Genomic DNA, 22831 nt, shown 5'->3' with positions numbered 1-22831 from the left:
CTACAGGCTCACCTAGGTGGAAAATTCTGTCTTTTGCTCCTTTCCTGCATCTCTCAACTTGATACTGCTGTCTGCATAGGACAATGTCTTTGGTCTTGAGTGGCTTCAAAAGGTTGATGTTGGTGCGAAGCTGTCTCTTAATAAGAAGTTCTGCAGCAGCATCCCTTTTGGTTGAGTGTGGAACATTTCTGTAGGACAGCAGGAATCTGTTCGGCCGCTAGTGGTCAGAGCCTTGTCCCTGAGAAGCTTTCAATGCAAGTTTTATACTCTGAACAAATCTCTCCACTGTACCATTAGTAGATGGGTGGTATGAAGCAGAGTGAATGTGTTGTACTCTATTGATCTCATGGAATCTCTCAAATTCTTGTCAGACAAACTGGGGTCCGTTATCACTCATGACTTGTTCAGGAAAGTCAAACTGACTAAACATTTCACCATTTTCTCAGTGGTTTTCTCTGCTGTAGTAGATCTCATTATGGATACCTTTGGCCACTATTTTCTGGCATGAGGGACACATTCTTGCTGTCTCTTCAATCTGTCCGTCAAGTCCAGGCCACCAGAAATAGCTCCTGGCTAGCTCTTTCATGCGGATCATGCCACTGTGGCCAGTGTGCAGCTGCTGTAGTAGCTTTTTTTGCAACGAAGATGGAGTAATCACTCTGGGTCCCCATAGGAGACATCCTGCCTGCACAGAGAGTTCTCTTTGTCTGGTGATGTAATGTTTCAGCTCAGGGAGATCACCACGCCTGCCTCTAACAACTACATCCAATAGCTTTGACAGCACCGGGTCATTTCTGGTGTGGTGTTTCACTTGAGCAGATGTGGTAACTCAGACTTACAGATTTACTTCGGCACTTAATGTCATAAGTGTAAGCTGACAAAATCACATCACATCTGGCTGGCTGCCAAGGGTGGATTGCCATTGTGCAGCCCTAAGACTGTGGTGAGGGGCGGTGGTCCTTCAGAAGAATTAACTTCCTCCTAAAAAGATATTGGTTGAACTTTCGGACACTAAACACTATTCCCAGCGCTTCTCGTTCAATTTGGGCATCTTTTCTTTCTGCGGTGCTGAGTGTGCGTGACACAAATGCAATAGGGCGTTCCTCACTGCTGGGCATGATGTGCAAAACAACTGCCCCCACCCCATAAGAAGAAGCATCACAAGCAAGTTGTATGGGCAGTTCAGGGTCAAAATGTGTCAGGGCATCAGATTCCAGCAATGCAGTTTTTGTCTACAAGAATGCCTTCTCACACTGATCTGACCATTTCCAGGCTCTGTCGTGGCACAGCAGCTGATGAAGTGGTTTAAGCAGAGAAGGTAATAGATAGATTCATAGATCAATAGATCCATAACAGATGAGCAGCCCCAGGTAGGACCAAAGCTGACTTACATTTTGGGGGGCTGGAGTCTTGTGTAGGCCCTCAGAGTCAATCATATGACCCAAATACTCAACCGATGGTTGGAAAAACTCAAACTTGGATCTACGCACCCCAAGTCCATATTTTTCCAGGTGCTGCAGCATGGCATCCAGATTTTTCAAATGCTCCTCTTCTATCTGTCTTGTAGATATCATCCATTGCACACTGGAAGATCAGGAGCAGATGTAATGCCACATGGTAGCCTGCAGTACCTGTAGAGGCCCTTGTGAGTGTTTACTGTGAGAAGCTGTCTTGACACCAAGGTAGGTTTGGTTTAGATCGATCTTGCTACATTTTTTTCCACCAGCTAAGCCGATGAACAAATTATCAATGTGGGGAAGTGGGTATTGCTCACCCTCAAGCACGGGGTTTATAGTCATTTTAAAATCCCCACAGACCCTCACTGTGTCATCTTTTTTTATTACCTGGAGTGGCCCAGTCACTCTGGCTAACAGGTTCCAGCACACCACTCTGTAACAGGGACTCCAACTCTGCCTCAGCTTTTGGTCTTATTGCATAAGGAACCGGTCTGGCTTTTAGGAACCTTGGCCTGCTGTGTGGCTTAATGTTCCGTTTGACAGTGATTTCCTTCATGCTTCGTAGTTCCTCCATGAACACATCAGGATATATGTTGAGGACAGTTGTAAGGCCTGTATTACTTTTGCACAGCCTGCAGATTGCAGGCCAGTCCAATGTGACTTCTTCTAGCCATGAGCAGCCCAACAGAGATGGAAAGTTCCCTTTTACCACATACAGTTCCAGCTTAACTGAAAAAAAAACTGAAAATAACCTACAGTCAGTTGTACTAGCTTACCTTGGACAGAGGCAGCTACCACTGATGTGCTGACATACTGCAGTAAGCATGTTACCTCACTTCTGGTGCATCTTTGTCTGTATCTGGCAGCGTCTCTGTACTGCTCCTGTAAGCAATTCCCAGCTAGTCTTCTAACTTGCTCCTTTCTTCAGCTGCTTTTTACTTGTCTGTGATTAAAACTTACTTAAGTTTAACACAAACATTTACTGCTGTCTTATCCTCTCAGTGGTTTTTCCTGTTTAATCACACAGCTGTTCATTCACCGCTCAGGGAATCCATGACTCACCCGCTCATTAGCTACTTCAGCTTTAGCTCTGGTTAGCAATGGCTTCTCCCTGCTCTTCTCCCTTTTCTGCTCTTTCCTGCTCAGTGTGCCAGATGTTAAGTTACTCGTCTGCCTCCTTTAGCGATAGTGGTACTTGAAATAAGTGTAGTTTATTTGCTGTGTTTGAGGCATGGCTTAACGATCTGGAAGTGTGGCTCCGCACCATGGAAAATCCCTCTGTAGCTGCAATAGTTAGCAAGCCCCTTGTAGCTGGTGTGGACCAACATAGCACAGTCGTCCAGCCCAGCGTGCTAGTCATCCCCCGGCAACCCCTGTGCAGCCAAGAGGCTGGGTGACTGTCCAAGTGAAATATAGTAAGCCGAAGCCCACGGCACACCACCATATGGTAAGATCGTTATTCACATTGGCAGCAATGACACCCAGTTACGGCAACCGGAGGTCACTAAAATTAATGTAGAGTTGGTGTGTGAGTACGCAAAGACAATGTCGGACACCATAATCTCCTCTGGACGCCTTTCCAATGTGACCAGTGATGATGATGTTTAGCTGCATGGCATCATATAACCGCTGGTTGTCGAGGTGGTGTCCAGCAAACAACGTGAGCTTCGTAGATAATTGGCATTCTTTTTGGGGAAAACCTGGTCTGCTACAGAGGGATGGCATCCATCCCACTTTGGATGGAGCCGCTCTCCTCTCTAGGAATCCAACCCAGTTTATAAGAGGCTTAAAGTCATGACGATCCAGAGATAGGATCCGGGGGCATAATCGACGTCTTACACATTTTTCTGAGCTTCTTCTAGCACAGTCACAAACCCATAATATTATAAAAATGGTGTCTGTCCCCCAACCACTTCATTTGTTTAAATCTAAAATAAACAAAAGGGGGGTTGTACAAGAAAATCTCATAAAAATTAATACATCTGCTGTCAAAGAGCATCATAACAGGATAATTAATTGCGGACTTTTAAACATTAGATCCCTATCAAGTAAAGCTCTTTTAGTCACTGATTTAATATTGGATAACCACAATGATTTATTTTGCCTCAAGGAGACCCGGCTTTTTCCTGATGAGTATGTTAGTTCAAATGAATCTACTCCTCCTGGTCATACAAATAGTCCCGCTGCTCAAGACACTGGCCGAGGAGGGGGAGTTGCTGCTATTTTTGATTCAAGCTTAGCAATTCATCCTAAAGCTAAGCTAAATTATAGTTCATTTGAAAGCCCTTTTCTTAGTCTTTCTCACCCATCCTGGAAAACTCTACAGCCCATTCCAATTGCTATAGTGTACCATGCCCCCGGCCCATACTCAGAATTTCTATCTGAATTCTCTGAGCTTATATCAACTTTAGTGCTTAAATCTGACAAAGTAATTATTGTAGGGGATTTTAACATTCACGTGGATATTAATAATAATAGCCTTAGAGCTGCTTTCTCCACGCTTTTGGATTCAGTTGGCTTCAGTCAGTGTGTACATGAACCCACCCACCACTACAACCACACCCTAGATCTTGTCCTTGCATACGGCATCGATGATTTATTAGTCTTTCCTGAGATTCCCGCTCTGTCAGACCATTATTTCATAACTGTCAACTTTTTATTACTCAATTACACGCCTCTCAGCAAGAGTTACTATACTAGATGTCTGTCTGATGGTGCAGTAGATAAATTTAAGGAATTGCAACCATCCCAACTAAGCTCCTTAAGGAAGTTTTGCCTTTATTAGACAACTTTTTATTAGATATAATCAATGTGTCTTTATTAACAGGTTATGTACCTCAGTCTTTTAAAGTAGCTGTCATTAAACCTCTTCTAAAGAAGTCCACTCTCATTCCTGAGATTTTAGCTAACTATAGACCGATATCTAATCTCCCCTTTATATCTAAAATCCTGGTGAGAGTGGTTGCTCATCAGCTCTGTGACTTTCTCCAAGACAAGTTTATTCAAGGACTTTCAGTCAGGTTTCACAGTTCATCATAGTACAAAGGCGGCACTTGAAAAAATTAATAACAACTTATTTATCGCTTCTGACACGGGTCTGGTCTCTGTTTTAATCCTATTAGATCTCAGTGCTGCATTTGACACCACTGACCATCAAATCTTACTGCACAGACTGGAAAACTTAATTGGCCATAAAGGAACGTCACTAGCCTCGTTTAAGTCATACTTATCAGATCGTTCCCAATTTGTTCACATCAATGATCAATCGTCTGTGCATACTAAGGTCTGCTTTGGAGTGCCACAAGGTTCGGTGCTTGGACCAATCCTTTTCACTTTATATATGCTTCCTCTAGGCAACATAATTAGAAAACACTATAAATTTCCATTGTTATGCTCATGATATGCAGTTATATCTATCTATGAAACCAGATGAAACTGATCAGCTATCTAGACTTCAAACATGTCTTAAGGATATAAAAGCCTGGATGAGCCATAATTTCCTGATGTTGAATTCAGACAAAACTGAAGTTATTGTTCTTGGCCCCAAACACCTCAGAAGCTCCTTTTCCAACAATGTAATTTCTCTAGATGGCATTACCTTGGCCTCTAGCACAACTGTAAGGAACCTCGGAGTTTTATATGAACAAGATTTATCTTTTGCCTCCCACATAAAACAAACTTCTAGGACTGCTTTCTTTCACTTGCATAACAAACGCAATGCGGGTGTCTCGCTCTTCTTCATTCAGCAGCGGCAGCCGAGAAGGAGCAGCAGGGAGCAGCAGAGCTGACCAGTGGCACGGGCAGGAACGCGTGGCGAGGGAGACTGAAGCACAGCCTGACGGTCGTTACGATGACAATCGCCGCCGCATAAGGGAAGAGGGGACCCGCCGCTGAAGGCAGAACATGACCAGGGAGCCGCGAGGATCGCCGCCACAGAGGGAGAGAGGACACCGCCAGCACGCCAGGCCGGTCAAGCAGACGCACGATGCGAGAGGGGAAGCAGCGGAAGAAAGTGGAGGGGTTGGGGACGCGTTCTACCCTTCCTCCAGCTAAGTACCCCTCTATTACATTGCTCAGCTTAGAGAAGACACTTCAATATTTTATGATCAGAAGGGCTACATAAACAGACTCAAAGACTTGGACGGGGCACCTTTCGAGTGCAGTGAAAACATTTGTTGATTGTTGGGTTAGTTAATTATTATTCATTTATTTCAGAATCAGAATCAGAATCAGAAAAGATTTATTGCCAGGTATAGTTAACACAATACGAGGAATTTGTTCTGGTGGGTTGGTGCAACATAAATATAGAAAAAGAAAACAGATAAAATAGGAGATACAAATATAAAATATAAAATATAAAATATAAAATATAAAAGTACAAGTCTTACAGTGCAAAACAAAACAAGTAACAGTGTAACAGTGCAAGAAACAGAACCATGGAATTAAAGTTATATACAAGAATGTTTGGAGTGCAAGATATATATTGATATTTACATTGAATTTCACATTTATTCAGGTTTGAATGCAACTTTATGGTGTGGATGTGCCGCATGACCAGCAGCAGTGTCGGTGATGTGCATTAATGAACAGGTTAATGTAACGTACAGTCTATGAGGAGAGTGCATCAGTGGGGGACCTGGGCCATGTTTATGAGGCCGGTGGCAGACAGGAAGAAACTGTTCTTGTGGCGTGAGGTTCTGGTCTTGATGGACCGAAGCCTCCTGCCAGAGGGGAGCGATTGAAAGAGTTTGTGTCCAGGGTGGGAGGGATCGGCCACAATCTTACCTGCATGCCTCAGAGTCCTGGAGGCGTACAGGTCCTGGAGGGAAGGCAGACTGCAGCCGATGACCTTCTCAGCAGAGCGGATGATACGCTGCAGCCTGCGCTTGTCCTTGGCAGTAGCTGCAGCGTACCAGATGGTGATGGAGGAGGTGAGGATGGACTCGATGATAGAGGTGTAGAAGTGCACCATCATCTTCACTGGCAGGTTGAACTTCCTCAGCTGCCGCAGGAAGTACATCCTCTGTTGGGCTTTTTTGGTAAGAGAGCTGATGTTCAGCTCCCACTTGAGGTCCTGGGTGATGATGGTGCCCAGGAAGCAGAAGGACCGTGACCACTGGAGAGTCTCTCAGGGTGATGGGGGTGAGTGGGGCTGTGTTCCTTCTGAAGTCTACTATCATCTCCACTGTCTTTAGAGCGTTGAGCTCCAGATTGTTCAAGCTGCACCAGGACACCAGACGGTCTGTCTCCCTACTGTAGGCGGACTCATCTCCATCAGAGATGAGCCCAATGAGGGTCGTGTTGTCCGCGAACTTCAAGAGCTTGACAGACTGGTGACTGGAGGTGCAGCTGTTGGTGTACAGGGAGAATAGCAGAGGGGAAAGAACACAGCCCTGAGGGGATCCAGTGCTGATAGTCCGGGAGTCAGAGATGTGTTTTCCCAGCTTTACATGCTGCCTCCTGTCAGACAGGAAGTCTGTGATCCACCTGCAAGTGGAGTCTGGCACGTTCAGCTGGGAGAGCTTGTCCTGCAGGAGAGCTGGGATGATTGTGTTGAAGGCAGAGCTGAAATCCACAAACAGGATCCTGGCATAGGATTCTTGGGAACAGGGATGACTGTGGAGGCCTTGAAGCAGGCCGGTACGTGGCATGTCTCCAGTGAGGTGTTGAAAATGTCTGTGAACACTGGAGACAGCTGATCAGCACAGTGCTTCAGGGTGGATGGAGAGACAGAGTCCGGCCCACTTGCTTTGCGGGGGTTCTGCCTCTTGAACAGTCTGTTGACATCCTTCTCCTGGATGGAGAAAGGTGTCACTGGGGGGGAGGGGGAGGATGAGTTGGGAGCTTCTGAGGTGGGCAGCTGTGGTGAAGCTCCTGCTGAGATGGGGAAGGTGCCGGTGGAGGGTTGAGGCTGGTCAGAGGTGTGATGGGGGATGGAGTCAGGACTGTCCCATTGTCTTTCTAATCTACAGTAAAACTAATTCAGGCTGTTGGCCAGACGCAAGTCATTGGCAGCTTGTGGGGCTCTGGGTTTGTAATTGGTTATCTGCCTGAGCCCCCACCACACAGAGGCAGTGTCACCGGCAGAGAACTGGTGTTGGAGTTTCTCAGAGTACAAACGTTTAGCTCTTCTCACCTCCTTGCTAAACGCATACTTTGCCTCTCTGAAACCGTCTCTGTTCCCACTCCTGAAAGCTGCCTCTTTGTCTGACCTGAGCTGTCTGAGTTTTGCTGTGAACCAGGGCTTGTCATTGTTATAACTCACCCTGGTCCGTGTTGGTATACAGCTGTCCTCACAGAAGCTGATGTATGACGTCACAGCATCTGTAAACTCATCCAGAGTTTTGGTAGAAGTCCTGAAAACATCCCAGTCAGTGCAGTCCAAACACGCCTGGAGATTCTCCACTGCTCCACTGGTCCACTGTTTTGATTCCCTCACAACAGGTTTACAGAGCTTCAGTTTCTGCCTGTATGCAGGAATCAGATGGACCATCACGTGGTCCGAGAGTCCCAGTGCAGCACGGGGGACAGCGTGATAGGCATCGCTTAATGTGGTGTAACAGTGATCCAAAATGTTCTCCTCTCTGGTCGGACATTTGATTAACTGTCTGTATTTAGGGAGTTCATGTGAGAGGTTACCTTTATTAAAGTCACCAAGCACAATGACAAAAGAGTCCGGGTAGGTCCGCTCCACACAGAGAATCTGGTCAGCGAGCGTGCGTTGTGCGTCCTGCACGTTAGCCGACGGAGGGATGTAAACACCAACCAGAATGAATGAAGCGAACTCACGGGGGGAATAAAAAGGTTTGCACTTGATAATAAAAGATTCCAGATGAGGAGAGCAGTGCTGAAGGATCACTGTCACATTGTTACACCAGCCACTGTTCGTGTAAAAACAGATACCTCCACCTTTCATCTTGCCGGACAGCTCCGTGTGGCGATCTGCTCTGAGGCTTTGAACCTTTAGAACCTTTGAAGCTTTACTTTGAACCGCCCTGTGTTGGCTTTTATTTTTTATTTTTTTCTGATAAATTTACCCTGTCGTGGTCACTCCACTCGGTGACATACTGTACCCCTGGTTCGCCCTGATCGTGGCCTTGGATGCTATGCCTGTGTGGCAGGATAGCGCTGCACTCCCTGCCGTGCGGGGCAGTGTGGCAGACAATTGCGCATCACCTATAATTAGACCAGGTCGGACCCGTCTCGTCCTTTCCACTTCCTCTTCCTCCTTCACGGAGCCGACAGCGTGTGTGGTGGCGTCTCGCTGGTTTGCAGGTTAGTTCTCAAAACAAAGGTATGCATGCTCTGTGTCTCCTCAATCCGCTCAAGTTATTCTGTGTTGTGGGCCTGGCGCTTACCTCAGTTTCGCTCCGTCCGGCAGTGCGGTGTTACCTGGAGCCGGGCTGTCTCCCTCGGGTCGGTGTGTGTGTGGTGCACTCTCTGCGGGTAAGACGCTCAGTTCTCTGCTATTTTTATATTATGCTGCCGATGGTCGGGTGAGGTGTACTGATTTGTTTTCTCCCGGCTGTCGCTGCTAGAATCTGGGCTGTGCACTTCCTCCTCCTGCCGCGGTGACATCTCTGATCCTGCTCTCCGTACGCGGCTGTCACGCGCCGCTGTGAGCCTTGCTGCTGTCCTTGCTCTTTCTGTGTCCGGGCTCTTCCTTGTGGCCTTGTTTTTTTTCTCTTTTAGTTTTGTCTTGGCTTCAGCGTTGTCTTGGCTCGTGGCTGTCCCTCTCTCGTCCATTCATTGCTTATATATTTATTGGTCTATATTCTATTCTGTATGTTTATTATGCTGCTGGTTACTTAAATTTCCCTCGGGATCAATAAAGCACCTATCTATCTATCTATCTATCTATCTATCTATCTATCTATCTATCTATCTATTCTGCCGGTGTAACTGTTCTCCGTGTGGTTCTTCGTAGGACTCCAGCTGCTTTAACTCGGCGCTCCGGTTCGGCCTGCACTTGACTCTCTGATCCGGCCCTGTTGACTGCAGCCAAAGGCTGTGGCAACACAGCCTAGACAAAAGTTGCCGGCGTGCACCCAGAGAGGCGTCCTAACTTTTATTGCCACAGAGCCATACCTGCCAAGACTGTTTTAAATTAGAGTGGCAGACATTTATTGATTGTTTGGGTTTATTTCTTTTCTATTTCTTTCCATTGGATTATTATTGCGTCTCAGTGTTATATTGGATATATTGTTGGGATTTATTTATGTTATTTCTTTTCATTGAATTATTATTGCTTGAGTTTCTGTTACGTCGGATTAATTGTTTAGAAATATTTCTTTTTCCTGCTTTTGATAATTTGTGATTTAGTATAGTTCCTTTTGGCTTTGGGGTGTTATTTTTGGTTATGTTGTGTGTGAGAACTGCCTTGATTTTATGGTTTTAATATTGTTTTCTTTCTGTTGACAAGTGCTGAGGCCCAGAGCGGCAGCGGTTTCCCTGGTGGTGGTTCCTTTTTCACGTTTTTGGTTTGCAGTGTCACGGGTGAAGTGTAGTTTTGGATCCCTCCTTTTTTTGTTACCGCTGTCGTGGTAAGCCCCAGCCCTGTCCCTTATTTCCTTTAAGTGGCTCCTCACATCATTCCTCACCATTATTATTGTCTTTATTTTGATTTATTTAGTCTGTTACTCAGTTAAAAATAATTGTTTAATAAAATATATTTTTATTATTGGAAATCACGCTCTCGTCCTGTGGAGTTTTTCGAACTGCGTGCCTTGTTTCAAATCGAAAACTGGTAACTTATGAAGTCCTGTTATATCCTGGGGTGAAAGCCCCCAGGTGGCGTTCTCAGCAACCTTCTTATTCCGCTCGCCTTGCCACATGTGTTGTCGGTCCTGTTTGCACCGATGCTGTGATTGTGCTTGACGCAATCCTCTACTGCCATTATTATGAGCCACGTCTCCACTATCAATATAAGTATGGGACTCTTATCAACACCCACAATATTATCAGAGTTCATTTAGTGATTTTACAACAATCGTTATTGTATTATGACATGCGTCTGTTTCCATTATTGCTGTTCATCTCTCCCCCTCTCTCCCCCTCTCTCTTTCCCTTTTCTTTTTGTCACCCCTGTTACAGGGGTTCTTTTTTAGGAGTTTTATCTTAGATGATATGAGGGTCTAAGGGCAGAGGGATGTCCTACACTGTAAAGACTCCTGTGTTTTGTGATAATGGGCTTTATACATAAAATTGACTAGGCTTGACTTGACTTGTATTATTTTTTAGAGTTTAGCCTGTGACAATTTGAATCACCGGCCACATAACTTTAGTGCTGTTGCTGCTGAGGTCTCTCTTTAGTCTCTGCTGATGTCTCCTCTTAGCCTTCTGGATGCCAGCTCTCAATCGTGCTCTGGTGATGTATGCCTCCTTGTCCCCTGACTGAAAGGCACCTTTTTATCTTTGAGAAGAGCCTTCACCTCCCTATTTATCCAGGCTTTCTGGTTAGAGAATGATCTCATCATCTTTGTGATCACCACGTCATCAACACATTTGCTGATATATGATGTCACAGAAGATGCATATTCTTCAAGATTGATCTTGTTATCTTGAGTGGCAGCATCTTTCAACATAAATAGGCCTACATTCAGAACTGGGTCAGAATTACCATGTACTATAGCACTGAGACACAACTTCACCTAAAATAAATGCCTGTAAAGGACAATTTTGCTCCACAGTACCACACAACAAAAGGGAAGACATAAATTGAAAACGAATTGTTGACAGTTTAAAGTTTGATACAGAAAAAGTATTAAATTAGAGAATGATTTTGTTGTATACTAAAAGTATGAGGTAGAAATGGCAATACCAATGTAAATGTGAAATAATAATAATATAGATGGGGAAAAGTTTATTATTGTTATGATTATTATTTAAGAGATATAGAAGTATAGGTTGGCAAAAAGGGAAGTACTCATTAGCAACAGAGTGGCCTTAGCGTTTTACTATACAAGTATTATTTCTGCTGCATGAAGGCATTGCAGCATTTAAATGTATAGCTGGTTTAACTTCAACCTGAGCAAACTGGTTTGATTTCTTTCAAAAACATTGGCAGAAATCAATGAGCAACTTAACAATACATGGACCCATAAATACATAAATACTGCAGGAAATACATAAATTTAAAAAAATTTAAAAAATTTAAAATTAATTTAAAAAAGCAAAAAAGGAACGTTTAAACAAAAGAAAATAAACAAGAGAATAACCCCCCAAAAATTCTAAACATTGAAAAAATAATTATGCGCAAGCTATATTTTTTTCTGCAACATAATATTTGAATATATGGTTAAAAAAAGTTTAATTGACATCTTTCCTAGAATTTATTTATATTTGTACTTTACAAGCTTATGTTGATCAGATAAATGACTTTAGTATTCCAGCAGGCGGCACCCTGCAGGAGCAACTACAGCTTGTTTGACCTCTCAGACTTGCCGTAGTGTTGTGAAACATTTAGCGCGAACTTCAATAACTAGAGGGACAACTGCAGCTGCATATCGACCTATTACTGTTACATTTTCTATGGGTCTAAGATCACCTTAGTTGACTATATTAACACGCTGAAGAGGTGTTTTATAAAGTAAGATAAAAACAGGAGCACAGTCATGAGCGCCTATGCCGATGAGATGAAGCAGATAGAACAGTTAGCTGTTTCTGGCTAACTAGACGTGTTAGCATTAAATGCTAGCAACACGGACAGATAACAGCCACACCAAGGAAAGAGGGAAAATGGTAAGCAAGCCGAATTATTGTCATTTACCTCCATTGTGCTACAGACTGCATTCGGGTGCTGACTACCAGCTTGAACTAATGCTATCTATTTGAATGCTAACGTTCATCATGTTGGTCTGAAATGATAACCCCAGAGAAGGAGTCTCGCTCCCAGTCAGGTCGCTAAACGGAGGCATGCAGGAGATTCCGGTGAAGATGAAGACTGGACTTGTAACGTTAGAGCTGTAAGTAAATTAGCATTTAATATCAGATATTACAGGCAACTATTATATGCCACACTTCCTTCAAAGCTGCTACATTTAGTTTCCGAACAGCCCGGTATTGCGCACAAATCACAGTTTGCCTCAGAGGGCTTTACAGTATACGGCATCCTGTTGTCCTTAGACCCTCACATCGACAAAGGAAAAACTTGACAAAAAGAAAAACACAGAAACCTCAGGAGCTGCGACTGAGGAGGAAGCCCTCTTCCAGGACGGACAGATGTAAAATAGATGTCGTAAAAAAAAAGAATTACATTTAAGTATGCATGGCTGCCATGTATTATGCACAGACAGATAGAAACAGAATTTTGTTCATGCTTGAACTGATTCTGCTTTTCTTCATCATATCAGACTATAAAGGAAAATGGCACAATTTAGTGGGGGGAGGATGATAATAAATGAGAATGGTTGTGGATGAGCATTTGGTATGGTTGGAACTGAGATGTGTGTAATGCTTTTTCACAGGAGAAAAGAAGAAAAAGTGAGATCAGAGAGAGCCATATTTCTCCCTTCAGAAAGCCACTGACACAGCTAAACAATCGGCCTGCATGTATGGATGGAGACAAACATGTAAGCCATGTTTTGTATTATTGAACTTCATCTTTGCATACATTTTGTGTGAAACTACAGCAATAGGCCTAACAGGCTCTCTTTTCTCCTTTCTACAGGAGGCATTTATACGAAGTATCCTTTCCAAGCCATTTAAAATTCCTATTCCAAATTACACAGGTAACACTTTTCTACTCCCTATGGCTTCCCTTTCATGTCTTGTGAAGAATTACTGAAACTGCTCTCTTGATCAATTATCCACAGGGTCGCTGGGAATTAGAGCACTTGGTCTGAAGCGTGCAGGAGTAAGGAAAGCACTTCACGATCACCTTGCAGAAGACGCTTTGGTTCTTTATGAGCCCCCAACACTGAGCGCTCATGACCTGATCAAAGCTGACAAGTAGGTTCAAAACACACGGGACCCTTAACAGCAGAATTTTACAGTCACATTTTTCAGGCTAGGAAAATACATAGAATATTTAAAAATCATGGAAAGTTGTGCAAAAGTTGTTGAATTTTGTTGTGTGTTTTGTGACACTGGTAGAGTAATCTTCCACATGAAGGAACACAATGGCATATTACTTTTCTGAAGTTGTCAATATAATGCCTCCATGTGTGAAAACGTTTAACATCAAAATGTTTAACATCATGCATGTTTCTTAATTTTCTCCCCGTGCTCTGTCTCTCCCTTCATGTATTTTAGTTCGCTGAAATTATGTTTGAATAAAGTTTGAATCTTTTACTTTTTTTATAAAGTATTCATTAGTTTTTTCAAATTCATTAGTTTGATTGTTTACTACCAGTCATTCAAAACTCATAGGTTTTGCCATGTAGTTTCGTGTTGGCGATTGTCTACAAACTATGATTGTTGTGCCATTGTGAAGTATATGAAAATAAATGCAGTGATCTTGCTTGATTAACTAGTATTGTCTTAATCATGCAGGATGTTTTGAAAGTCGAGGTCAGCGTTGTTTAAAATCGTCTGAGGGCCACAATTGGTGTCCGGGACAGACTTTGGACATGACTATCTAAATTATTATTTCTGATCAGATATATGGATTTGTAGAAATAAACTGTTGCTTGTGCAGCCCTGAAAAATTCTTTGTCCTTTCCAGAGAAAAACTGCCAGTCCATGTTGTTGTGGATCCAGTTTTAGGGAAAGTGCTCAGACCCCATCAGAGAGAGGTAAACCCATTTTTTTTTCCTAAACTTTAATCACCAAAAGAAGAATAATACAAAACAATGCATTTATCATAGCATTATTGTAATAGTAAAGATGTCGAATTTTACATGAACCCTTTGAAACCTGAGCAAATTGGAGGCAATGAGCAACTTATCAAGATAAGGCCCAACAATTAACAAAACATTGCTTTAAAAAAAGACAAGATAATAACCTGAAAATAATTTTTAAAAATACCTTTTTTGTATCATAATTTAAATTTTATTAGTATAATAATGACTAGTGTTTTGTTTTTTTTTACATTTTCATATATATATTTTAAAATTTACCCCTTAAAAATTATTTTCAGGTGTTTTTTTTCTTTTCACCTCTTGCTAATTTCTTGCAATATGTGGGATATTTTTTGCACACTTGCTCACTGCCTTTTCCTGCGCGTCAAACCAATTTGTTCAAGTTTCAAAGGATTAAACAGCTTGTAAAAGGTGTCTGAATGCAGCACAAGGAAAGTAATGCAGATCCAGCTTTCACAAGGTCAATAAAGTAGTCTTACATTGTTTCTCTTCAGAAACTAAAAAATTTATTAAGAAGTTTATTCTTGACCTTGAAAACAATGGATTGACAAAACACACTCAAGATCCACTTACTTGCTTTTTCCGAAGCTTTCATTCACTGATTCCAGTATTCATCTATGAGAAAAGGGATTAACCGTGAGATACAACTGAGAGCATCAGAAAATTCTATTATTGTTTTTCATTTGGATTAAAATAAATGTCTTTATCTTCTTGAGGGGGTTAAGTTCCTGTGGGAATGTGTGACGGGGAGACGCATCTCCGGATCGTACGGATGCATCATGGCTGATGAGATGGGCCTGGGGAAGACCTTGCAGTGTATCACCCTCATATGGACCCTGCTGCGCCAAAGTCCTGATTGCAAGCCAGAGATAGACAAGGCCATCGTGGTTTCACCTTCCAGTCTGGTTCGTAACTGGTATAATGAAGTGGGGAAGTGGCTGGGAGGACGTGTCACACCAGTGGCCATTGACGGAGGCTCAAAGGATGGGATCGACAGACAGCTAGGTGGTTCACCTCTCCCCTCTTCCTCAGCAAACCTCATGGAAAGCTTCTCATTGATACTTATTTGCTTATCGATTGTTTTGTTTACTGTGATTACTAGTGAACTTCATCTCTCAGCATGGTTTGAGAGTACCGACCCCGATCCTCATCATTTCATATGAGACATTTCGACTGCACGCTGAGGTTCTGCACAAGGGCAAAGTTGGACTTGTCATCTGTGACGAGGTCTTTCTTCCTATCTTTTATACTTTAGAGTAGGGGTGGGTGATATATCGAATATACCAGAAGTATCGCGGCTTGTTCCACGTGTGATATATAAAATGACTATATCGCAAGCATCGAGAATAAGTTATCACATCGTTTTTTTTAAGCCACAGGTGTTTCAGTTCTTTGCTCTTTTCTGTATCTGCCTCTCAGACACACACAAAAGCATTGACGCTTCCAGCCCAAGATTAGCCAGGCCCTTCAGAATAAAAGCACAATGGGTCCTGCTTTGATTTATTTAATAACAGTACTTTTTAAAATTTCATGTAAAAATACTTTCAACTTCCTTGTAACTGTATTTTATTGAATGTTATTTTAACCAGAGTGCATTCAACTTTATTATATGAGGTTAGTCACTTTAACTTTATTGTAACTGCAGTTCATTCAATAACTTTGTATTTTAGTACTTAATATTGATTTAGAGGACATATAAAGACATTGAGATGTGTATTGTGTATTGCAAATAGCTTTATAATATTGTGATATTATTTCAAAGTCACACTGCCCATCCCTAATTCAGAGTCATCCTTGACTGTTGGCACAATGATCTCACATTAATAGTTGTGTGTGCTGTAGGGACATCGGCTGAAGAACTCTGACAACCAGACATACCAGGCCCTAAATGCCATGAGTGCCCAGAGGAGAGTGCTCATATCAGGCACTCCTATCCAGAACGACCTGCTGGAGTACTTCAGCTTGGTCCACTTTGTTAATGCTGGAATCCTTGGTATGTAGCTCCACACACATGTACACACAACAGCTAAAACACATTTGGGTTATTTCAGCTGTTTGTCCTGATCCACTTAAATGCCATTGTTTTTTTTCCACTTTCATGGCAGGTACAGCCCAGGAGTTTAAAAAGCGATTTGAGCTTCCCATCCTTAAAGGTCGAGATGCAGATGCCAGTGATAAAGACAGACAGACTGGAGAGGAGAAACTCAAGGAGCTGATCGGCATTGTCAACAGGTGACCAATAATGAGACTTAATAATGAGACAGAAAGAAACAAAAAACAGGGCAATAGTGATAAAAGAAGTTTTCCGTTTCTGTTTTTCTTACATACTTATGCATCTGCAGACCACACTGGTGTAAAAATGTTTTGGCTGCATTTCACTCCTTTAAGTGAAACGTCCCTCTGTAAAAATGACTTTTTGTGTCCACAGGTGCTTGATCAGGAGAACTTCTGATATCTTGTCTAAATATCTTCCTGTGAAAATTGAGCAGGTTGTGTGTTGCAGGTAGGTTGACTCATTTGGTTTCTGGTACGAGGAGGTTGAGGAGAAGTTAATGCAAAGTTCTTCCCTTCATCTAACTAGTGCCCACATATCCCTCCAGCCCTCCTGCACTGCCTATTCCTTTCCTAAAGTGTTTTCAGAAACATATTTTAGTGCCCTAAGTAGCTGTAATAGCAAGAATTTGTGAACAGCAAGTGAGCTCAATACTGATTCTGGCACAGTGAGGCTGAAAAAAACTTTGATCAAACGTTAAATTAAGTGCTGAAAAATATGAACTAAAACTCTGTTACATGTTTTCAGAAACATGTTTTATCATACTTTAACTGTAATATGAGTTTTTACCAGCTGTCCATCCTTGTGTCACATGGACGAGTTTGCATTACTTCACCCGGCAACGGGGGCCTTTATTAGTGCGATGCAGCGTATTGCCTTCTGGTAGTTGTAGGTTTTCTACCTCTTGGGCAAAGCGTCCTTTTCCTCTTTCTTCTCTGGTCATTTAGCACCAATTTCCAGTATTTGCTTCTTTCCACTGCACAGACGGCTGAGAGGACCCTTCTAATATCTGTGAAATACTTCTGTAAACATGTAGTAAATAATGACTGTTTTCCTGCAGGCTGACTCCTCTGCAGTCAGAGCTCTATAAGCGCTTCCTGAGGCAGGCCAAACCCATCGAGACGTTACAAGAGGGCAAAATAAGTGTCTCCTCCCTGTCCTCCATCACATCACTCAAGAAACTATGCAATCGTAAGTGCTGAAGCCAAATGGAACAGGGGACACTGTGGTTGAGGCTGTCTTATGTTTGTCTTTTATGGCATTAGCCACACAGTGTCCATCTGCTTATGTAAAATTATCAGCTGCTTAGTAGAAATACTAACCACTGTTGTTTGTCACAGACCCAGCTCTCATCTATGACAAGTGTGTGGAGGGTGAGGAGGGCTTTGAGGGGGCGCTGGATCTGTTTCCACCAGGCTACTGCACTAAAGCTGTGGAGCCTCAGCTCTCTGGTGAGAACATGTAAATAGCATGCATGTGAAACAAATCGAGACCTTATAATTAAACTTCAGAGAATAGCTTTTAGGATAGTACATAAAGCTGGCTATTATGATTCTGCCAATATTTTTCGAGGATCCCGCACCTTAAAATTTGTAGATATTGTGTATTTAAAAACATTGGAAATACTTTTTCGAGTTGTTAACAAAAGCATTCTGGTCTGTATTGATTTTTTTGAATTGAGAGAAAGAAATTATAATTTAAGAGTGTTGTTCATTTTTGAAACATGTAAAGTGAGAACAAATGTAAAATATAGATATAATAATATTTCAGTTTTGGGAGTCAGGTTATGGAATGGGCTCTCTGCTGAATTTTAAAAAAAGTCTAAAAATGTAAAATGATTACAAATTATAATGTATGATAGTGTGAAATAATTCAGGACTGATTATAGTGTGGAATAATAGAGGATTACAGTTTAGAGTGTAATGGTTTTTTTATTATTTGGACTTCAGCATATTGCTTTTTTAGTTACTGATTGAAAACAAAGTGTGAAATAATCTGTTTCACATGATACATGTAACTGAAATAAAATAATTCATTCATGTTACATATTGCTCAGTACACAGCAGTTGGTGTAAAAGTAATCCAGATACATAGCTTGATGGCTCCTGCTGAGTCACTTTCTACCACAACAAAGTTTAAACTGACTTGTTCTAAGAGGGTCAGAATTACAGGGACGGATGTGAACATCTTAAGATGTGTGGCCGCCTCATTAATAGCTTGAAGGGCTGGTTCTGCTTGTATTATCATTTCAGTCACTTACTGTGTAGTCAGTTGGGATGGAGGAGCTGATGGGCAACCCTTTTTTCATAGTGTTTTATTGACAGATTGTTCTGTTTCTGAACGGGATATTACATGCGGACAACTCTGTTTGACTCATACACAACCTGTTCATGGGTAAGAAATTGTTTCCTTGGTTCCAGGGAAAATGCTGGTTCTTGACTACATTCTGGCAATGACAAGGACTACAACCAGTGACAAGGTGGTGCTTGTCTCCAACTACACTCAAACACTGGACCTCTTTGAAAAGCTCTGCAGATCTAGAAGGTACTTTTCCACAAACTGCTTTTTATTTGTGTCTATTATGTGATTTCTGGGTTTAAGTGATCAACAACCCTCTTGCTGGTTTTTTACAGATACCTCTATGTTCGACTGGATGGCACAATGTCTATCAAGAAAAGGGCCAAGATCGTAGAAAGATTCAACAGTCCATCTGTGAGTTGGAAATTCCATTTCAAACAACACTCACTGTGAGCTTTGTGAAGCAGCTGAACAACATCTGAATCAATGTGTTTCTCAGAATCCAGAGTTCATCTTCATGCTGAGTAGCAAGGCAGGTGGATGTGGCCTGAATCTGATTGGTGCTAATCGCTTGGTTATGTTTGATCCTGACTGGAACCCAGCCAATGACGAGCAAGCGATGGCACGGGTATGGAGAGACGGCCAGAAGAAGACGTGCTACATTTACAGACTGCTGTCGGTGAGTTCATCACAGCTCACAAGATGCAGACCTAAAAGAGATCATCACCACTGCTTAATGTCTGTTTTAGGTTTTAAGTGACATCGGGAATGTTTTTGGAAACATAAATTAGGTATTTCTACTGACTGAATTATTCAGCAAAGTTGAGGACCTTGAAATCAATAGTGTGTGTGTGTGTGTGTGTGTGTGTGTGTGTGTGTGTGTGTGTGTGTGTGTGTGTGTGTGTGTGTGTGTGTGTGTGTGTGTGTGTGTGTGTGTGTGTGTGTGTGGTTGTTGCCAGACGGGGACGATCGAGGAGAAGATCCTGCAGAGGCAGGCCCATAAGAAGGCCCTGAGCAGCTGTGTGGTGGATGAGGAGCAGGACGTGGAGCGTCACTTCTCTCTGGGTGAACTCCGAGAACTATTCACTCTCAACGAGGAGACAACCAGCGACACACATGACAGGTAACACAACAAATCACTCTCACAAGTACAGTAGTTCATGCTGCTCACTCTGAGGAGAATTGAGTTGCCATTGACAAGTAACTTTTGACTTGAGTGTTTGTTGAAATCTGACTGCTTTAATTTGTCTATTCTCTTTGCTGTTTGAAAACGTTTGCAAGAAGGAAACCTTGTCTTTTACTACAAACCAAATCTACTTACGGGTGTTACCTTACCTTGATCCTAGGGGCCAGATGCATAAAAAACTGTAAATTCACAGTTAAAGCTGTGTTTGTACAAAGGCTGAAGTATGCATTCTTTTTGTCAGATCTTTAAAGCCATGCATATGGCTGCAGAAATACACCACTGTCTCTCTGTCTGTCACAGTACAGCACTGTTGTAAAGACAAATCATTAGGAGCTCAACTATTAATATTTTCTAATTGTGTAGAAAATATTTTCAACAACAAACTGGTCCTCTAACATAATTTATTGTGTTTCTTATTGTCTTTCTGACAGCAGTACTTGATATCAACAGTGTGACAGTTCTCTTTTAGCTATTCTGTAACATTTCTGTGAATGAAGTTTGGCTAGAAACAGAGCAGAACAGGTTGCCTTGTGTGTCAGTGTCAGGGTGTTGGTCATGCTGATGATCATGAACAGGTGGAATTCATCAGGCTGAAATGAAACAAGTCTGTTAAGAGAGTTTGGTAAACATGATTCGGAAAATTCTTGAATGATGCTACATTTATTAGATTACATCTCTCAACATATATTAATTTTTTTCATTTTGTCATAGGTCATGCATGATCATAATGTTCCTGGTGTTTTGAACTCATCCCCCCTCTTGCGGTGTTGTTAGGTTTCGCTGCCGCCGCTGTGTGAACAGTAGGGAGGTGCGGCCTCCTGCTGATGACTCTGACTGTACCAGTGACCTCTCCCAGTGGAACCACTGCTTTGACAAGAAGGGCCTGAGGGACCAGGTGCTGAAAGCTTCCTGGGATGCTGCCGTATCATTCGTCTTTCACCAACGCTCTCATGAGGACCAGAAGGGTGTAGTATAGCAGGAGAAGCTCTACAGACGATCAATCACTCGACCGCATGGACTGTGTACTCTGTTATTTATTTGTTATTCAGTTATTGTGTTGGATTTTTTTAAAATATTAAAACCAAAAAAGAATGATTTGTAATCTGTCCATCATGAATGCAGTAACTTCTCGGGGCAAAAAGCATTGACATTGATACTGGATTTTTTTTCATTTGTGACCTTGAAACCTTAACAAATTGGCTTAATCTTTTTCAGAGACATGGAAAGAAGAAAATCAGCAACTTCTCAAGAAATTAACCCAAATAAGCAAGGAATTAGTAAAAAGTTACAAGAAAACCCCCACAATTTAGAAAAAAAGAAAAGAAAAAATGGTGAAAAAAGGAATAAATGCTTGAAAAATTGCAAAAATGTAATTGTAATTAAAAAACAAATTTCTATTTTTTTTTCTTTTTTGCTCTCTCTCTTTTTTTCCGTGTTTTTAATTGAATTTAATTTTTAATTTTCAGGTCATTTTTTTGTCAGCTGTTCCTAATTTCTTGCAAACCACCGGACATTTCTTGCTAAGGTGTTTGTTGCCTTTTTAGCCATGTTTTCAAAAGAAATCAAGCCAATTTGCTCAGGTTTCAGAGGTTTTAACAGCTGTGAAAGGCATCTGAGGGTAACACAAGAAATCGATGTTGATTCAGGTTTCAAAGGGTTAAATAGTAAATGGTAAGGGACTTGTAAAGTGCCTTTCTAGTCTGTTAAAGGCCATACATGGTGCCACCTGCTAAAGTTGAGTGTAGGTTTCTTATAAAGACACACAACAAGTGATAATTGTATGACAGTGCGAACATTTAATTTCCGGTGGAATGCACAGAATGTGAATATTATCCTTCTTGTGAACGTTTTGTAGGCGAGTAATCGTCCAAAAAAGTATTTTTGTTTTGTGTGTGTTTTCCTTTTGTCTTTTGTGCGCAAAGGCCTTTAAACAGCCCACAATTTCAGTAACTTGCCTTAGTGCCATGCCACCTCACCTCAGGGTGCATAAGACCCATGTTGTTGTTCCTTGTTGGCAGCACAAACAGGATCATTTGACTGGGAGCAGTTACTCTTTTGGTAGCCTAGTTGCGTGTTTATAATCCACAGATGCAACACTAAAGCTGAGTGACCCTCTCCATTCACCCATTTATCTGACTCTCTACAAGCTTCTGTTCTCTGCTGTCTTTGCTTCACTCTGGAAACAGCAGTGAATCAGAGTGTTCATTGTATGTCAAACAGCCGTCATTGTGTGATAGTAATAGCGAGGATGTGTCTGACCCTTTACCTCGGTGCTAATCTGATTTCAGCACAGACCTCAGAATAAAATCTTAAGCCAACAATCATGTCACAGTGTTTCATGTTGGCCATAGCTGGATTATCCAGTTGCAGTTTACTGCATTTTGTTAGCTTGCAGTTATTGTTGATGAGGTCTGGTCACAATTTAGGAATAGAGATATTGTGGTAACACTGTTGTAACGAAGTGTGTTCTTCCACTGAATACTGTTTCCCCCTGTTAATGCATAGTTGGTATGTTTTTTTAAAAAAAAAATAAAATAAAAAGGGGTTAGTTAACATGCTCAGGGGGGACAGAGAAACGACCAGTTATCTTACTCCTGTGGTTTACCAATGTTTGGATTCATTGATCAAAGTTGTAGTGTTAAATAATAGAAAATATAGCATATAATATAAAATGTACAAAATTGATATTTCATGAAAAGAGGGGAAGTGGGGCAAATAGAGGGAATAACAAAAATGTAATAAAATAATAATTAATAATGAAAAAGAGAATTATGTACATCCTCAGGTAAAACTAAGTGCCAAAATAATTAAAACACAGGAGAAACACCTAGGTCTGGAATAAAACCATAAAGTGATAAATGCTATAAGTATCAAACCATAAAAAAACGAGCGGTTTGGGTTGGGCTGAAATGAAGGACACATATCGATGGGGAAACCGTCTTTGATACAACACCACTTTCCAAAAGGGCTAGTTTTTTAAAAAGTTTACACAACTTATTACTTTAGTAATGCTTAGTATATCACTTTGGCCTATTTT

At 41.8% G+C, this 22831-nt stretch overlaps 1 protein-coding gene across 1 annotated transcript; it reads left to right on the top strand.

Moving 5' to 3' along the window:
• The first annotated feature begins 11851 nt into the window (after positions 1–11851).
• rad54l (RAD54 like) lies at positions 11852–22787 on the top strand. The gene is made up of 18 exons (XM_042512863.2): positions 11852–12197; positions 12332–12421; positions 12923–13027; positions 13126–13186; positions 13271–13406; positions 14122–14191; positions 14974–15262; positions 15360–15484; positions 16100–16250; positions 16363–16489; positions 16686–16760; positions 17371–17501; positions 17651–17761; positions 18731–18854; positions 18944–19022; positions 19108–19287; positions 19568–19731; positions 20569–22787. Exons 1-18 carry the CDS (start codon positions 12147–12149, stop codon positions 20768–20770), a joined length of 2271 nt encoding a protein of 756 aa, XP_042368797.2. The 5' UTR covers positions 11852–12146; the 3' UTR covers positions 20771–22787.
• The last annotated feature ends 44 nt before the right edge of the window (positions 22788–22831 follow it).

This window comes from Plectropomus leopardus, chromosome 5, assembly GCF_026936395.1.
Source record: "Plectropomus leopardus strain MGB_pleo_1.0 chromosome 5, ASM2693639v1, whole genome shotgun sequence".
NCBI classification, from domain to species: domain Eukaryota; kingdom Metazoa; phylum Chordata; class Actinopteri; order Perciformes; family Serranidae; genus Plectropomus; species Plectropomus leopardus.
The sequence above is the reverse complement of the archived record's forward strand: the minus strand, read 5'-3'. Positions and strand labels throughout refer to the sequence as shown.